Raw genomic sequence first — 18,740 nt, 5'->3', positions numbered from 1 at the left:
TATTATTTATCAGCGGGGTTCCTCTGTATTTGAAGAGGGTGATATCGTAGGACAACAGCTATCACACTTTAAGTCATTGGTTTTCACAGAGTTTGCTTAAAAACAACAACTCCCTACTGACTAATGAGTACATGCTGTACGTAGTCTGTATATCTCTAAATCACATAAATGTATTTACTCTTTATGTTCTCATGATGTCAGACACACAGAGTTGGGTTTTGTGCATATAATCTGTATTGTGTGTGTATTTAGCGCGTGAATATGGCTGGGTAAACACCAGTAAACGGTAAAAGGCATGAAGTGTGACCACTTTCAGGGGCGGAATGACGGTTATCTCTAATGCCTTCTCAGCCTTCTTTCACGCCGCTGTGGGCTAATGAGAGTTAAAGTCGCACGTGGCTGAGGTTAGCGGTCGAGGGAGAGTGGGCGTTTGCTTACTTTATTAAAAAGTGTGAATTATGTAAAACCTCAAACAAGTATGAAAGGAATAAAAACTAGATCTGGGTCTGCATAACCTATAAAATGTCTATATTTTGACCATGGCCTAGTTCCCCAGAAAATTACTTGCAAATGAATCCTGTTCTTATTGTGTTATTTAGCTCCAAAACAGAAAAATAGACTTGCTTTTGTCCAGAAAAGCTTTTAGCATTTCTTGACCTTTACTGATTTGTACGGACTCCAGCCTTCACTGGGAAGAAAGTAATGCACCTAACCTTTCATGAGTTGTTTTTTTTTTGTGCTCACTCATTTTATCTTGTCCTTTTTTTCCACTTTGGAGTTATACAATTACAGACATTTTTGTAAGCGCTTTGATTCCCTTTTGAGTCCACGTTTAAGACTTTTGCTCTGAAGCAATAAGACAAAAGTAGGCGACAAAAACGAGGGCCCAAAACTCACCAGTCACCAATCACATTTTTAACTTCAACTGACAAGGCCTGCTTCAAAATGACACAACTTTGAAATTAAACACTTTAAAGTGAATAATTGTTATGGAAATGGATTTACAGTGACAAATCTATTTCCTGTAATAACACATATTTGAGTGTGGGCCTCATGGTGTGTGTCATTTATTGCTTTGTTTGCCTCCATCACACCTGTGGCCAGAGCCGGAGGCTGCAGGAAGTCACCCTGGCATTAACGTCGGCCCCCCGAGTGATCCAATCACGGGCAGGTCGTGCTAAGTTCAGGTCTCACATCAGGATGGGTTAGATCAGGGTTACCCGCATTAGGGAAAACTATATATCACTATATGATTCCTATTTTCTAATGGGTAAAATTTGATCTTGTGTTACAGCAGTGTGAGTAGCGCTTTAATTCACTCCGGCTTCTTTCGTTCTCATTGTCTGTTCTTAACAACACAACTGACATGAGAAGCATCCAGGATGAGAATTTGAGTTAATTGTTGGTTTAATTATAAAAAGTTACTGCAATTATTCGTAAAAAACACTCAAAAGGTACAAAAAATGTTTTATCAATTACTGCATTTATAAAAATAAATCTTCTCATGTGTGTTTGCAGAAGTGACTACATTTACGAGGTTTCTTGAATGCACCCTGAAGCTTCTCCTCCAAGTTCAACACACTGCAGACCTCGCAGAAGTGCTTCAATTTACCAGGTCTTTGAATGCATCTTGTTAGCTCAACATGCTGTACACCCAGCATGACTTGGGATGACCCATCCCGAGTTAAGACCAGGTTTAAAACGGGGCCTTCCTGTGTATCTTGAAACATGACTCCACTGAGGTCATCTCAGTGCCACCCAGCTCTTATTTGCATTAAGTTCAGTGACGTATAAATGTCAAAGAGGGCGTGGTCGCACTGTAGCTCACTGTGGGTTACAGTGTAAAAAAAAAAGAGAAAAGAAACACAACAAGGATGACTTTGTTTGTCGTATTAGCTCTCCCTTTAAATTTGAACAAACATACATTAATAAGCTAAAAATCTGTGTGTACTTGAGAATTTGAGGAAGCTTAGGAAGGAAGAGGAGGTAATATGTATGCATGTAGAAATCTGGCAATAAATTGATTGAGTTATAGTAAACAATAAACACTTTTCAAGATCCAACCATTGTTTACAGATTTATCCCCTACATGACGCTCACAGAGTCAATCCCAGCTGACACAGGGCGAAAGGTGGGGTCTCACCATCACCGACAGGTCACGAGACCATCGCGGGGCAAACACAGGGACAACAAGACATTCACTCTCACACCTATGATCCGTTTCGAGTGTCCTATTGACCTCTGCATGTTTTTGAACTGAGAGAGGAAACTGGAGAACCCAGAGAAAACCCAAGCGGGGAGAGAACTCCAAACTACATGCAAACTACATGCAGAAATGCCCTTGCTCCAACCTCTCATGGCAACAGCTAACCACTACCAAACCCTGCGTCACTCTGTCCAAGTTTATTGATGTAAATCCTTTTTATTGTGCTGTCATATGAAAAGCAAAACACACTCCTAACTTTCTTTTAAGAGTCTTTTAAGAGTCAATTTCACCTCCAAGGAACGTCTTTTGGGGGTAAAAACAACCATCAGGGTTCAGTTAGAGGATTTTTGCCTTCTAGGTTGACCTGACCTGATGTGCTCACAGCTGTCATTCCTCCTCCTCCTCCTCCGCCTCCTTACGGTAAACAAACACATCAGACGGCACCTGCAGCTCCACAACTTACATAATCACTGATCTGCCTGACATCACACAAACTCCACGTCGATATGTTTAACCCGTTTCTCAGAGAGTGACACGTTCGGGGCGCTCGCTTTCATCCCAGACCGGAACATCTCCGTAATGGCGTGCGTCATCGATATCGCACAGGCGTTTATAAAATTAGGCGCCACTAACGACTGGGGGGGCTGATAGTGTGTTTCCATGTTCACTCTGTGTCCTGCCGTGATTAGGGAATGTGGAAATGAGTATCAGCAGTTACATCTGCGTGTGCGCTCATGACGCCAAGTGTAGTAACAATGTTCTGCGCGTAGTCAAACAAACAGGATTCATGGATATCTACCAGTTCATTGCATTGTAATGTGTTGTTATTCCATGCCCATGTTCTTGAAATAAAAATTGACTACCTTCCTGGTTTTCAATAAGCCAGCACGACTATTTCTGGTAAGCCGTCGGCCAAAGACGTGCCGATGTTCTACAATTAGTGTCTGTAGACGTTACTGCACACAGAGGGATGCAGCAGTGCAATGTCTTTTCCATTTTAGGTCATGTTAAATCCCTCAGCGCTAACTACTATAACAACAGTCAATCCATATTGGAAGTTTTAATCCCTAATGTTACTTTTTCTGTAACATTAGGGAGAGAATGAATAAGAATATTCCCTATAAATATGTTAAACTTTTTTTTATAACTAGTGTTGTCAGTTAAACGAGTTAAGTGACTTTTTTTCCAATATAATTCTGTCTAATCCGTGCATCCTTTAATCAATATATATAATATTTACTTCATAATTCGGTGGATTTCACAAATGTAGAATAAATTTGATGATTATCAATGCAACAGCCTTTAAAACCATTAATATAGCTCAGTTAAAGTGTATAGTTAACTTTTGGTATGTGTACTGTTGCGGTTTCAGCTTTAGTTGTGTTAAAATATCGAAATGCATCTACATTGGTGCCGACAGGACTTTTTTTTTATAGCTTTAAAATAAACCTTTTATCCGTACCTTAGACGAGGGCCTTGCTTTACAGTAGCTGCCATAAAGAAGAAGCTTTCTACACAAACAAAGAAGAATGACAGAATTACATCTAGAGCTGCAACTAACGATTATTTTCATAATCGATTAATCGTTCACGTCTCATAAATGTGTGTGATTTTAACGGTTACGTAACTGTGAAAGAACTGAAATGAAAATCCTTCATCCTTGCTTATTCTTATTCTCTGTCATCTATGATCAGTTTTCCCCTCTCATCCTTGACTGGTGGTTTGGTAAATATGTCACATGGCAAAACATGTGACTGAAGGAATCTATACAGTTTGTCAAATCGCTACAAAAAAACCCCATGGAGCTTGAAATCACTGTGAAGGAGTGCCGTTATGGATGAATGAACAGAGAAATGAATGCAAATTTATATACTATTTCTCAATAGTTTATTTTAATTTTACTTAATTGAATCTACTATGTTATAGGTTCAATTATTTAGTTACAGGTCTCTGTTTGAAGCAAAACATGTTGGCTGCATCATCTACTGACTTATATTGGGGCGTATGTACGAGCTGCTCTCGGCAGACTCATTTGTATTCCCTAGGCTCATAAAGACTTTGGGATTTTCTCCGACTTCCACGCAGAATTGGTTCGGCTCTGTCAGGTTGGCTGGGTTTGCTCTGTGAGCAGCTAAATTCAAGCCATTTCTGCTGCTTTTCGACGTGATTCAGGTCGAAGAAGCTTTGGCATCTGGCAAACCGAGGGTCATGCATGCAGAAAGCCACTGAAAAACAAGATTCTTCACAAAGCTGTGAACATATTGAACACCCACCCCACACACAAGTCAAGGAAATTTACATGTGTAAGAATATTCCCTATAAATATGTTAAACTTTTTTATAACTAGTGTTGTCAGTTAAACGAGTTAAGTGACTTTTTTTCCAATATAATTCTGTCTAATCCGTGCATCCTTTAATCAATATATAATATTTACTTCATAATTCGGTGGATTTCACAAATGTAGAATAAATTTGATGATTATCAACGCAACAGCCTTTAAAACCATTAATATAGCTCAGTTAAAGTGTATAGTTAACTTTTGGTATGTGTACTGTTGCGGTTTCAGCTTTAGTTGTGTTAAAATATCGAAATGCATCTACATTGGTGCCGACAGGACTTTCATGGAGTTGTTATGAAGTTATTTCTTCATCAGAATTAACATAACCTCATCTTCTTTCACTGTAACGTTGATTAAACCTCCTCGACGATGCAGCCATCTGCACACTTCACAGTGCTAACGTCATTAGGTGGATAACGAGCTGTGTGCTCAGCTTTCACCGAAAATCTGCTCTGAACTGATAAAACCTCTTTTGAACAATTCCTCTATGGATTTTTTTTCCATTTGTTTTGTCAATTTCATGTTTTATTCATATACAAATGTTTAAGTCCACTGATGCACCAGTGTGAGTTACTGTATATACACATCCCTACATCTGCTCCCACTGCCAACAACAATGTTTGGTTACATACGTTTGTGGCTGTTTACATTTGAGTTCCATTGCATTTGTTATAATAAAAATCAAGCCTTTAAATTTGGAGTTGATGTAAATCAATAATAATAAAAACCATTTACTGCACCAGTCGTATTTGAAAAACAAGGATTTTTACATTTTCTACCTGTGCATCACTAAATCATTAACTCCAAGTCATTTGCATACAATTTATGGAGTTTTAGCTAAATGTCTGCATTTTTGTATTTTACAATATGTTAAGTCTCAATGAAATGCAAAAGAAATCATGCAAAATGCAATTGGAAGCATAACAGATTGAATATTCTTCAATTCTGCTTCATAAAAACAGTAATCAACAGAGAAGGAAGTCAGATTTTACCGTCTTCTTTCATCTTACTGACAAAATGACCCAAAAACCTTCAGCTGTGACATAAAATTCAGGGCTGATTAGTTTTCTGACCAATGACCAGAAAGACCAGAAGCCTAAAAAAGTCACCGAGTTGTAAGAAAAAGGGATTTATTGGCTTTGCTGCTCCATATTACAAATAATAATAATAATAATACAAGTGTCGCACCAATCAAAAGAGAAGGGAACAAAACAGCATGTTCTTGTGAACGTCACCAGTAAAAACACTCACCGCCTCAGAGTCTGAATGTCAAAACAAATGTTTGGACCTAGAACAGTGTGTCTTCTGAAAGGACTGACTCACCGCCCGCACTGACACACTGATTCCTGACACAATGACTCTCGTCTGCACATGTTTGACAGCTCTAATGACAAATAAAGAAATAACACACCGTGAGAGACAGACAATTGTTTCACACGCGAAACACAATATGAATCAATTAATTTGAGCCCTGAGAATTCACAACAGAGAGCAGTATTTGCTGTGTGATGAGTCAGTGAGGTAAAAAGCCGGGAAACACAAATCATCTGACGTCAGTCCGTTCACTTTTCCTCGTCTGTTCTTCTGCATTTGCATCGCTTTGAAAGCTAAATACAATAAATGTCTTTGTTGAACAAGAAATCGTGGTATTTGCTTTTTTTACAGGCATCACATAATTTGGCTTATGCGTTAAGTTACTCAGTGTAAAGTGCCCACAACACTGCAAAAACCGAGCACTTTCAATTGACTCAATTGTCTATATGGCTTAGCTTTTAACTTTCTCAAGGATCTTGAATTTTTCTTTTTAATTCACAAACTTCTCAGGATTTCAAGGACCCATGGGAACCCCGGAGTGTATATCAGGGGCGATTGTAGCTTAGTGGAAGAGCGAGTTGTCTTTCAACTGGGAATGTCTACTGTCTAATGTTTACCGTTTATATTGAATCGCCACTAGGGGGCGTTTAAATGGAAGTTAATGGGAAAATGAACCATCTTCTCACCTGATTTACAGCGTCAGTCAACATTTTCCTAATGAGTTAATGGCCAATCGTTAGTTTAAGCGCTTCCTCAACAGCACATGAAGACACGATGTTCCCATTTAAAGGAAAATAGTGTGATTGACAGGTGTTTTTGTCTAATAGGAGCCTGGTCGCGTCAAAAACAGACGTGGAGATTCTTAAGTCATGACTGGTCGCACCTTTAACCTCTTCCTCCGCTCTTAGCTTTCATAATGTAATGTAACGTAGCTCAGGCCAAACAAGGTTACATGAGGAGAGGATGCGTCTCAGTCGCTTTCGAGGTCAGACCTCGTCTTCATTACCATCCCCATATGGGAGACGAGCCAGTTTGGACCTGGCCTGAGGACAGTGGAAGGAGGCGCTTGGCAGCACACAGCTGATCCTCACAGGACTGCAGCATTCCCTCACGATGTCTAATAACTTGTTTATTCTGGCGTGGACAGTCTGTGCCGTTACTGCCTTGAAAAGCAATTGCAACGCGTCAATGACTAATTATAACAGCCTGCACCAAGGGGAAGCCATAATCACAACAGCTAATAAAAGGAAATTGGACTTGAAGGGCTTTAAAAATAATACAATCAACAAGAAAATTGAATTTAAAAGGTTCAGTGTGCCACACAGTGGGAGTTTGTGAGGTACTGAACTTAAGCTGTCCAGTGCAGTATACACAGTATAAACCTGCGCTGGGAAACTGGAGGCGATGTATGGTTATATACATCACGATGTATGGATGACCAGACACTGTTACACTTCTACGTCTTCTTACACCTTGCTATGTTTATATTACTTAAAACATGTTGTAATTTCTGGCTCCGTTTGCTAGTTTATTCTGTGTGAAAACCAAAAAAAACAGAGTTTATACTGTGAATAATGCATTACATATGTTTAAGATAACAAGAAAATGTGAGAAATTAGAGAATTTCTGTCAGACTTAAGCTGACTTTTTTCTGTTTTCAGAAACAGAAAAAAATGTGGGACTGTTTTCTTTGTAACTTACAACCGTTTTTAACTTCAAGTTCCCTATAAACGTCCCTGCTACTAAAACACCTTTACCTTGTTTGACTGGACTTTTGTACCGTATTATCTCTAATATTGTTGCAATGTGCTATTCATTTATGAATTATAAAATCGTTTATAGATCGGCAACAAATGCACATTTCAACTCATGATTTAGATCAATATTCACTTCATTATTTTAAAGTAAAGACAAAATCTGATGTCTTCACCACTTGTTCGCCTCACCGCCGATACTCAAAATATGATATTTAACAACAGCTATCACAAATACTAAACATCCATGTCAGTTCAGGACAGAGTAGTTGATTTCAGCTGAGCCTGGAGTTTATGTGTGCACGTGTGTCGCCTCTTTCAGCGGCTTCTGCTTACGGGTTCCCGCGTCCGCTCCTCTGTGATCCGCCCCCACTGCCTCGGAAACGCTGCTGAAACCTTCGTCTCTGTGAAAATCAATAGACGCACTGAGTTAGAAGCAGCAGCAACAACATAGTTGTTGTGATTTGTTTAAATGTGCCTGTTGGCTGGTGTGTGCCAGTCATTCACGGAGAGACGGAAATCTGGGATTTAATAGTGGGTGAAAGTCAGAGGAAGATGAGTTTTTACACAGCTGAGGACTGATGGAAACCGTCCTTTGAGAAACATGCTGTATGGAGCTACTTGAACGGTCTCATTCAATTTGGAGTCGCAACGTAACATTTTATTCCGCCGTACCTTTTTTGATTAATAGCTCCTCCTACTTTTTCACTCCATTTCAACATTAAACGGCGAGCTATGGTATAAAGTGAAAGGTCTTCATGCTTTTTGAAATATTGAGCTTTTGGCCAGAGCATGGAGTGGCATATTTATAAAAAAAAATTTTTTTTATCTCTCACTCTGTGCCACTTCAACTTCACTCACAGATCCAAGAGGAAGAGATAGTAATGAAAAACTAATGTACAAACAATTATAAGTTAGTGTCGAATTTACACCTGCGATGACTCATTCACACACTTCATTAAAGATTAATTTATAACCATAATCGCCTGTCGTACACGTGGTGTAGAGTGCGTGTGTAAAAAAACGAGCAGCGAAAACTGACTGGAGCGGTTAGCGTTGGAATTTGTTGCAAAGTCTTGCAAAACAGTGAAAGGAATCACAAAAATACTCAAATAGGCACTGACGTCCGGCAGAGTTTCATCCAAAAGAGTTCATTTCTTGTAAGAAAATAAACCCTATCCTGGGCACTGCACGTCTATATGCACTATAAATCCACTCCGCTTTCCATGCAAGTCATTGCCCGCCTTCAAAAATTGATGTCCCATAGGTCTTGGAAATATAAGATTCAGCAGTTTTTTTTCTTTTACCTTATCTTGGTGTCAGACTAGGTCTAATGGTGTGGAGTCCCATACATCCTGCATGTCCTAGGTCTGAACCCAATCAGCTGCCGTTTCTTTTTTTGTTATTATTGAAACCGCAGTGTGCTTTAATGTAATGACATGGATTGATGAGTATACGCTTTTACAGAGAATAGCTGGGCTGCATAACGTCACCAGCGGGACATTAAGGTGTCATGTGACCAAGAAATGGTTGCTAAATCTGATGGAATTTAATCTATTTGATTTCCCCGATAGCTCAAAACTAATTTCCTACCTATAAATAAAGTATTATTCAAAGCCTGTACTTACTTGAGAAGTTGCTCCAGTTCCCGCTTGACCTTTGTCACTACAGGTGGACCCTGATAGGTCAAAGCCGTGTACAGCTGAACCAACGAGGCACCAGCTCGGATCTTATCCATAGCATCCCGCCCACTGGCCACGCCGCCAATACCCACAATTGGAATTTTACCTGCAACCACATCAGAACGTTTCATTTATTTAAGAAGCTGGTGCGGGTGCTTGTTCAGCATGTTTTTAGACAATACCTTTGGTGAGAGAGTACATCTCTCGTACAGTGCTGGTAGCGAGGTCTTTGAGCGGCTGGCCACTCAGCCCGCCGACCTCAGACTTGTGTGGATCTTGGAGCGTCTCCGGTCTGGACACGGTGGTGTTAGTCACCATTAACCCGTCCACTCCCAGCTGTGGTACAGAACATACCACAAGGTGAGGACAGGAAGTGACACACAAACACGGGTTAAGTGAGGTAAAGATGACAGAAAAGCCTTTTGGACTATGACAAAGCTCTCATGTGAAGTGCCCAGTTACTAAGTGACAGGAAACACTTGATTTCTCTTTCCCTCCTTATTGTCTCTTCCATTCAGGTTTACCACCCGTTTGCTCTAACGAACACAAAAGCACTGCTCTAAAATAAGCCTGCTGATGTCACGATGACGTTACCTGAGACAGAGCAGAAGATAAGAGCTTTTTACAAGATCTAAAGTCTTTAAAACAACCTTTACCGTTTGCTGTTTAAAAAGGTGCAAAATACAAAATTGGGTGTCAAACCAAATCAAGCACAAACATAGGCCAAGCCTCCGGCCGGGCAATATATCAATATTAAATATAAATTATATTGTGATATGAGGCAAGTTATCGCTTTAGATTTTGATCATACCATAATAAGATGTACGTGATTACTTTTTTTTTTATATTGAATTATATTTTTATATATATTGAATAAATGTGTGAAATACACTAAATATTATAAATTAAATATTATTTATGTACTGATTAAAGAAATACTTGGAATGGAAAAATTTACATTCAAAAAAAGGTCACTTAATAACACTTTCATTTTAAGCTTGATTATTTTTTATTTTCATGGATTAATAAAAAAAGTGGATTAATGAATAAAATTCTTTAATGTTATTTTGTATTCTTTTCATATTTGTTTAACACCCTGCTAATTTATTTGCTTAATTACGTTCCACGTGGAGTCTTCAACCGTATTTGTCTGTTTGACTCATTTTGCGCAAGAAGGGTCAAAAACTAGAGGAGTGATTCGATGTCTAAAGACATTAAGATTAGGAGTTGTTTTTACTATATTCTTGCTGAGGCAGGAAAAGGTGATGAAACACTTAAAATACTTCGGATTGGAAATGAATTCAGAATGAGAAAGAAAATATCGAGTTCTCCCACAAAAAGGAATGCATTTCTATATGAATGAAACCTGGAGGTTATGAATATAACCAGTAATCCCGAGGGAAACGAGGGAAAACTCATCACTATGGGGATTGCGTCCTCGAGAGACCAACCTGAAGAAACTTCTTCAACACGCCTGTCAAGGCCAATGAAACTGCTGCAGGCAGGGCAAGACCCGCCTTCCCTTGGGGCTATAAATGATCCTGCACATGTTTCACCTCCTCAACCGAAACTGCACTTCACCGAGCCATAGGCGGTGAGGGGCTACATTGTGTTGTGCCTTGTTTCCTTCCCTCGGGGAACATTGGTTATATTCATAACCTCCAGTTCCCTGTGGGAGGGGGAAAAGAGGAACAACACATCCGTATGAAGATCTAGCCACATCACACCAAGTCTCCAACGCACGCCACTTTAGTGGTAACGGTTTCTTCAGGTTGGTCTCGCAAGGACTCAATCCCCATACTGATGTGTTTTACCGAGTGTACTGACCGAAAGGGAACAATACACTGCTAAAATGAATCAAATTTAACTAAAAGGAGGCTTGGAAATCAAATGAAAGGACACGACGGCTTCCAACCTCAGTGACGACATCAGCAATGTCTCGTTTGTCCTGCGCAGTGAGGTCGGGAGCAATCTTCACCAGGACAGGAGGCTTGTGTTGTCCCTGCAGGGCGTCGCGCTCCTTCAGCACCTGAGCAGATAGTGTGAGAATATTCTATAAGCTGTGACTACTGTACTATAAGGCTCATGATTATTCTTATTCTCCTTTAATCTGTTGGTTATTTGTGTCAATGGTGTTTCCAGAAGATTAATTTGATGATGTCTTCAAATGCTTGCTTGTGTTGTCAATTTTCCTTTAACAATCATTAATAAATGAGTAATCGTCGGACCCCGATTGTGCTTTTAAAAGCCTCTAAAGCCTCAGAAATGTGGAGTCTTGCAGTTTTATACTTGCGTGCCTACTTTCTTGTCTGTTGTGTTCAGTAGAAAAGTTCATTTTAATAAAAGCATGAATGACAGAATGAATGAATGCATGAATGAACTCCCGGTAAACTAAGTTTGACTGACAAAAAACATGAAAATCACAAACGTGCACAAATTTACACACAAACGTGAAGTCTAACACTTTTTTCCAGACTTTTTCCAAGATTTTCACTTAAAGTTCCAGGCTTTTCAAGGTCTGGAAACAGCATTTTCTCGCTCTACCGCTGAGCTATTGTCACCTTTACCTTTAAGTGTAAAAGAAGTATTTCAAACAATCACTTTGGTTTGTTTTTTAGACATCAGTAAGTCTTCCTTTACCTTGTTAAGCAGTTGGCGAGCTGATAAGGCTCGTCACCACCTAACGTCAGGTGACAGTTCTGAGGAAGGCGGCAGATACACGCCGAAACTTAGCGTTATAAGACATAATGAACTTGCTAAGCAAATCAGAACTCAATCAATTTGTTTCATTCATCTATAAAATACAAATATAAAAAAAACCCGTTTCAATTGCACCTAACACTTAGCCACAACCCCATGACATTGATTAACTGGCCCTGACTCATTTTTCTTGCTTAGTTGAAAAGAGAAAAACACATTTGATTGTCAGAGGGAGTGAAAAGCTTTGCAGGAAATAATGACAGTGGTGAGAAATCCATTTTTCTTAATCAGTGGAATTCAACAAAAAGAAAAAACCCCTGTAAGTGTGAAACATCAATGCCTGCTACAGACAAAGAAGACCATGCCAGTGGGTGACATGATTTAAGACCCTTTAAACCAAGTCTGAGGGACGCTTCCAGACTTCTGTGGGGCGGTCCTCTGGAATAAATGCTCGACTTTACTTGAGTCTTTTCTGCATAACACCGCTCAGGTGTTACGTTTCTTTGCAAGGAAATAAAAACTATATATTTCATTATTCGCCAACAACAAGCAACAGAGAATTCCCACAACAATTTGGTGTCAGAAGTGGAATCTCGCGAGTGATCGTCTGGGATGGAGCACGGACAGTGACAGGCAATATTTCCAGCCTCCAACCTCAGATTTTCTTCTGAGAAGGGAGGACTGACCGCTGACACCCCAGATCATCACCGCTGGGACTCCACAAACTCACGTCAGTGAAATTCATCTGGTGAGCATTGAAATATTGACATTCTAATCATTTGTCTTTTAAAATTTGGGTTCAACTTGATGTAACATTTCCATTTTCTGAGTCAGGGCTTTTTAGTGCTTGTAGCAGGGACGATACAGGGTCTGTATAGTCATTTTCATGCACAACCTCCACATCTGGACACACCCTCTTCCCTGCTGTATGCCTGTCAATGGAAATTGAAACAATTTGAGGTTTCAAAAGCAGGGAAGCCACGTTGCAACAAGACGGATGCAACAGACTATCTGAGACCGGAGGACCTGCACTGCGCCTCTCATGTGTCACCAGGGCCTGATGAGCCATACGAGGAAGGTCGGTTTGAGACCAGAAAATTGATGAACTTTCACTAACACAACACAGATATATCAGTGCAAAACACACATCAGATAATTGGACATGATTTGGGCCCATTTATGAATTCATATCAGCCTGCGGCCGATTGGCAAGTAACATTGGAGAGATCTGTTTTTATTCAAAGAGCAATCCAGCTGGTGCCTCAGAGCTGCAGCGATTTCCACTCTACAGGAAGTCCCTAAGACACTGTGGGCTGTTAGTAAGTATCATGTTGGCCTCATCAAAGACTGTGAGCCTGTTGTGATCGCTCCAAAATCAGACTTTAGACCTTGCATGGCTCAATATCCACTCAAACAAGAAGCCATCAATGGCATAACCCCAGTCAGCCTTTGAGTCTCTTAAAGCGGCAGGAGTAATTGTTCCCTGTGGAGACTCTCCAGTGTGCACACCTTTAGGTAAAGGTCAGCCAATAATATGGCGTTTTGTTCAGGATCTGCAAGGGGTAAATTATAAGTGGGTTGCTTTCCTCCAACAGGTTTGCTCCCCAAGACCAGACCTAAAATAAACGCCATTGACTAAACCTGATTTGGTTCTTTTTCCTTAGCTGCATCTGCTTCACACATTTTGCTCCCAAACTCAACCGCTCGCACCAACAGCACAGATTCTGTTTCTCAGGGAAATGCAAGAGCTGAGGCCGCTGCAAAAAACAATAACTTCATTACTAAATTAATCGTCAACTATTTTGATAATCGATTCATTGTTTTGAAGCTTTTTTTCCATGATTAAAACAAGATTTCTAAATGTGAATATACTCCTTCGCTCCTTTGCTCCATATAACAAAGAAATCATTAAACGTGAATCATTTTGGTTTGTGGACAAAACCAGACATTCGAGAACCTCATCCTTTCCAGGTTTGATGTTTAAGGCTTTCTTGCAGTCTTTTGCCACACCGCAGGAGAAAACGGTGTGGGTGGGAACACGACAACAAACCCCGCCTGCCAAAACATGTCTTCACTCACTTTGGAAGATTGACAAATGAGTTGGACCAGGTGAAATAAAAACTATTTCAAGTAACACAGCAAGCTGTAGAAACTGGATGGATGGATGGATGGATAGTAGAGATAAAGCGTCCAAGCGTGCAAAGTTCTGCCTTAATTAACATTCACACACTCTTACTATATTTAGGAGCTTGTGGAGCTCAGCTTTCCCCTGCAGATCTCGCAGACCGGGCGTATTAGGACTGCTGATGTTAATCACCAGGTAGTCCGCCAGTGGGCCCATCGTCCTCACCCCCTCCAAGTAATCTGCCCCCGCGTCCTGGGACAGCTTGTTCTTCCCCAGGTTGATGCCCAGGGGAAGGCCAGCTATAAACACACAGAAACAAACAAACATTCAGAGAAATACAGGCAGACGCTGTGTCATCAGACATGCAGTATGAGTCAGCTCGGGCAGAGGCTGCTCATGCGACACACGGATTCAGACACAAACGAATGTGAGACAATGACGGGTCAAGATCAGTAAAACAAAACAAACTGAACCAATTTGGGTCATGGCTTTGATACAAATTAGGTCACAAGTGAATAATACATGAAGCCAGACTTTGACTTCTTGTTATAATAAAAATAAGATGAAGTTTGTTTTTTTTCTTGCAATGAAAATCATATCAGAGATCAGATAGTAAAAGATTGTTTGTTGAAAGTAGAAGAAACAAGTAAATTGTGGTTTTAAACACTTGAAAGACAGAGAAACAGTTCAGATCACATCAGTTGATCCATTGCACATTTACATTAACCTCTACAGAATGCACCTTTACTTTGCTCTTGTTGCGTTTCTTCTCTCGTCTTCAGCCGCTGCCGTGCTTCTGCCAAACCACAGCTGTTGAATCCATATCTGGACACACACACACACACACACAAGAAACAGTTCAACTTCAACACTCATTAATCAACAAAAACTGAAAATCAAGTGCAATAAACACTGTAAACCTAATATGAAAATTACAATGAAACGTGAAATAATTGAGTTAAAACTGCCTCACGATGCTTTTAATGTACAGATAAATTGTTTGTTGAAAGAGCGCATGAAGATATTATTTAAAGTTTCATGTGTTGATCATATTTAAATCTGTATCACAAAGACAGCAATGAAAATGAGCCAATCCAACTTCGCTTTAAAAACAGCAGCTGAAACAATAGAGATACATACAATATAGAAACATAAGACCTAAAAACCAACAATAAAACAATAAAATCCTGTAGAAAAAATGAAAACAACACAAATAAGAACAAGTCATACAATAAAAACAGGTAAAAGCAATGTCTCATACTGGGTCAAAAGCCAAAGAGTAAAAATGGGTCTTAAGAGGCAGGAGTGAAAGGACGAAGCAGCTCAGAGAGGTAAGGCTGGGAAAGACATTTAATTGACACAAAGCACAAATCTAAGCGGAAAATGTGATAAGAGATAACTAACAACAGAACAAAAATTAAATGTGGGCATAATACAGGATAAATAATATAGGATAAATAATAATAATAAATAACGATATACAATTTATAATATTAACACTATAAAGTTGATCGACCCCATTTTTGGGGTTAGGTTTGAGTGTCTGCGGGTGGCGCTAAAACAAACTAAAGGACTATAGCTTTTAAACAAACAGAAATCAGTTGTCGTTTAGAAACCATACCTGTTAATGACGGCATGATCTGTAAGAAGTCGGAACACGCGTGGTTTGGGGTTCCCCTCCTGAGGTTTGGGAGTGATTGTGCCCACTTCAACAAAGCCAAAACCCATTTTGTACAAGCCGTCCACAGCCTCTCCGTGCTTGTCGAAGCCCGCTGCAATGCCAATAGGGTTTTTGAACTTTAATCCCAGAGTGTTTACTTCCTGTAAGAACACACAGACAAACAGAACAGCGTCTTCAAAGCCTGAGATTTTTCTGACGCAGAAACGAAGTGTGACGCTCCCTGAATGGGCTGTGAGGAAAACACGGGCTCACCAGTGATGCAGGGTCCTTGTAGCGATTTAGAGGAACCAGACCCAGACCGATCATCTTCACTGCCAACACATGTGCAGCCTCTGCTCCCACAATCCTCTGCAGCAGGGGCATCAGTTGGTTGGCATAGAAACGCTCATCCCCAACCACAGTCAGGTAGGAGGCAAACAGAAGGCCACCTGAGCCGAGGACCTTGACTGCATCTTTTAACTGCTTCTGTTAACAAGAATATCATAACAAAATGAATATATAACAGTGTTTTCGCAAAATGACTCAGTGTCCATTCACCGTGAACAGACTGGATGCCTTTTATAATCTTTGCAATGACCCACTTTCCACAATAACAAGAGTTTGCATCCATGGTTTGTCTAATAATGAGGTCAATATCCATACAGGACTTGACATTTTGCGTACACCTTTAAAAAAGAGACACAAAAGTGACAAAGCTGCAGAAAAGACACAAATATACACGAGGGTAGAGCTGGACAACACGGCCAAAAATGCTCTCGGGACAAAAAGATCACTCCGTCACAATCGTTTGATACTGATAATTATCACAACAGATGTCAGATAGTTGATTTCTACTGATTTCTGCTCTTGAGTGAAAGTTAAAAACAACAACTGTTAATTACGTCTTTACGGACAGAGAACACACACATTTCACAGGGTGTCTCAAAGTGTGTTTGCATAAATACAGTGACCTTTTACTATATTGCTTTTGAAGAAATACATACATATAAACAGACATACATACATACACATATATATATATATATATACACAGTATATACATACTGGCATCACAAAATAGCTGCCCAGTGCCCACAGAGGGACACAAAATGACAACAGAAATGATAATAAAAATCGTCTCTTGAAATACAACAATCAACACTGCACCCTCTTGAAAGGCAAACCATCACATCTGTCTTTATGGATGTTTTCAGTACAGAAACCGCCTGAAATGTAGACGTAAACCCCACCACTGAGGGAACGACAGGGACACTGAGGGAACGAGAGGACAAAAACCCTCTTCTTCGTCTCCTTTTGAATGACTTGTTAACAAAGTGTTCAACGTTACCTTCAGGTGAGCCGCCATGGACGCGACTCTGTCATTTCAGAGGACACACGACTGACTTTCTTTACATGTTACACAAACACATGTGAACACTACCGGTGTTTCTTCTTCTTTCGTTGGAGCGCGTGGCAGACGAGACTCAAATGCGTGGTGCTGCCCCCCTCAGGTCATTTGTAGACTTATCAATTCAATTCAAAAAATTCAATTCCAAAAACTTTATTGATCCCCAAGGGGAAATTCAAGAATATCACTCAGTGTTGCTGCTCGGAAAAAAAGTAAACCCTGCTTCTACGCCCAATGTTTTTGTCATTAATGTGTTATTTATTGCTATATTTTAAAACTATGGTTACATTTATGCTTTGTATTTCAACTCTTATATCTTTCTACATGTTATATCTTAATAGTTTGTGCCTTGTGCCTTGTGTCCTACATACTGTAGGCTAAGTCTCATTTTATATTAAAGGCTACATAGACCGGAAGCTCCAATTAACGCTGCGTTTGTGTGTGTGTATCTGCGTCATTACCTCGTTTATGAAACCCTAAAGTTTCAGAACAACAGTTCAGTTTGCAGCGATTAGGAGGTTTTTAACCATGAAAACAAGTTAATATATGTAAGTAGACCTCCATAACTAACATATATGTGTGATACAAGCATTCGATGTCGCCTTTAAACTATTGTAAACTGACAACTGTCACAATGATGCCATTTATTCATGTATTAAGGTGATTTAGCTGTTTTTTCCCTTTAAAATACTTTTTTTTTGCTGTATTTGACTGTAAAGAAAGAAATCACACCTGAAATTAGAGTGAGTCACACATCTGATCGTTTCACATTAAAACACAAAATTGAGGGACTATTATCAAAATTAAAGCCATCAAAATCCAGAATTTCCTAATTTACAGTTTATCTGTCTTTTTGACAATTAGAATTTCTGCTAATAAATTTGAAGTGGCCTCATTTTAAGCTTACATGTTGTGTGGAGGCGTCTTTCCCTGCACAATCTGAATCTGAGGCACGAACATTCCTACTGCTTTATGTTCATCATCAGAAGCCATCTGTGTACATTCTGCGACCAAATCTGTCCAATTGTTTTGAAGATGACTATTAATTTGTGTTAATAAAAATGTATGAGAGATCATCTATTATATTATAAACACCAACCACAAGGTATAAACAGGTTTATTCGACAAAGTTAGTGAGAACTAACACCAAATATCACTGAGAGTCAAATAATGAATCAAAAATGAACTTTTAAAATTATTGTTTAAAATCAAAATAGAATTGATGTTTAAATTGGATTACAAGGCACAATGTAAAGAAGGGGATCTTTAAATTTACACTACATATATACATATATATATAGCCCACTTTAGATCAGTTTGTTTCTCTGTGATGTTGTGTGGTCTACAGAAGAATCTTTTAACTGTACTTCCTGTGTTCTACTGCTTTTACTAAACTCCTCCTCCATACTTTGCACCCTGCATCTCTCAGTGCTCCTCCCGCAGACACAGATCAAGTATCACAGCTCAACAACTTGTTTTCTTTCTCCTTTGTTTAGTCTTTTTAGGTCCATTATGTTTCAGTATTCCCGGGGCAGCACAAGGGCAAACGGGAA

General features: G+C 39.6%; 1 protein-coding gene across 3 annotated transcripts in view; it reads right to left on the bottom strand.

Annotated features, from left to right (window-relative positions):
• Positions 1-17,238, bottom strand: part of LOC131459488 (dihydroorotate dehydrogenase (quinone), mitochondrial-like) — a 40,850-nt gene extending 23,612 nt beyond the window's left edge. For 2 of the 3 annotated variants that reach the window (XM_058629379.1, XM_058629382.1), the window contains exons 1-9: positions 17,128-17,238; positions 16,053-16,265; positions 15,741-15,940; positions 14,862-14,944; positions 14,231-14,418; positions 11,210-11,323; positions 9,477-9,630; positions 9,241-9,400; positions 7,949-8,016 (exon numbers count right to left, since the gene is read on the bottom strand). In XM_058629379.1, coding sequence (XP_058485362.1) covers positions 7,949-8,016; positions 9,241-9,400; positions 9,477-9,630; positions 11,210-11,323; positions 14,231-14,418; positions 14,862-14,944; positions 15,741-15,940; positions 16,053-16,265; positions 17,128-17,145 — 1,198 coding nt within the window. In that variant the 5' untranslated portion in view covers positions 17,146-17,238. The remainder of the gene's footprint in view (positions 1-7,948; positions 8,017-9,240; positions 9,401-9,476; positions 9,631-11,209; positions 11,324-14,230; positions 14,419-14,861; positions 14,945-15,740; positions 15,941-16,052; positions 16,266-17,127) is intronic. The other variant, XM_058629380.1, reaches the window with a different exon arrangement.
• Between the last annotated feature and the right edge of the window lie 1,502 nt (positions 17,239-18,740).

The sequence above is a fragment of the Solea solea genome, chromosome 5, assembly GCF_958295425.1.
Source record: "Solea solea chromosome 5, fSolSol10.1, whole genome shotgun sequence".
Lineage (NCBI taxonomy): Eukaryota > Metazoa > Chordata > Actinopteri > Pleuronectiformes > Soleidae > Solea > Solea solea.
The sequence above is the reverse complement of the archived record's forward strand: the minus strand, read 5'-3'. Positions and strand labels throughout refer to the sequence as shown.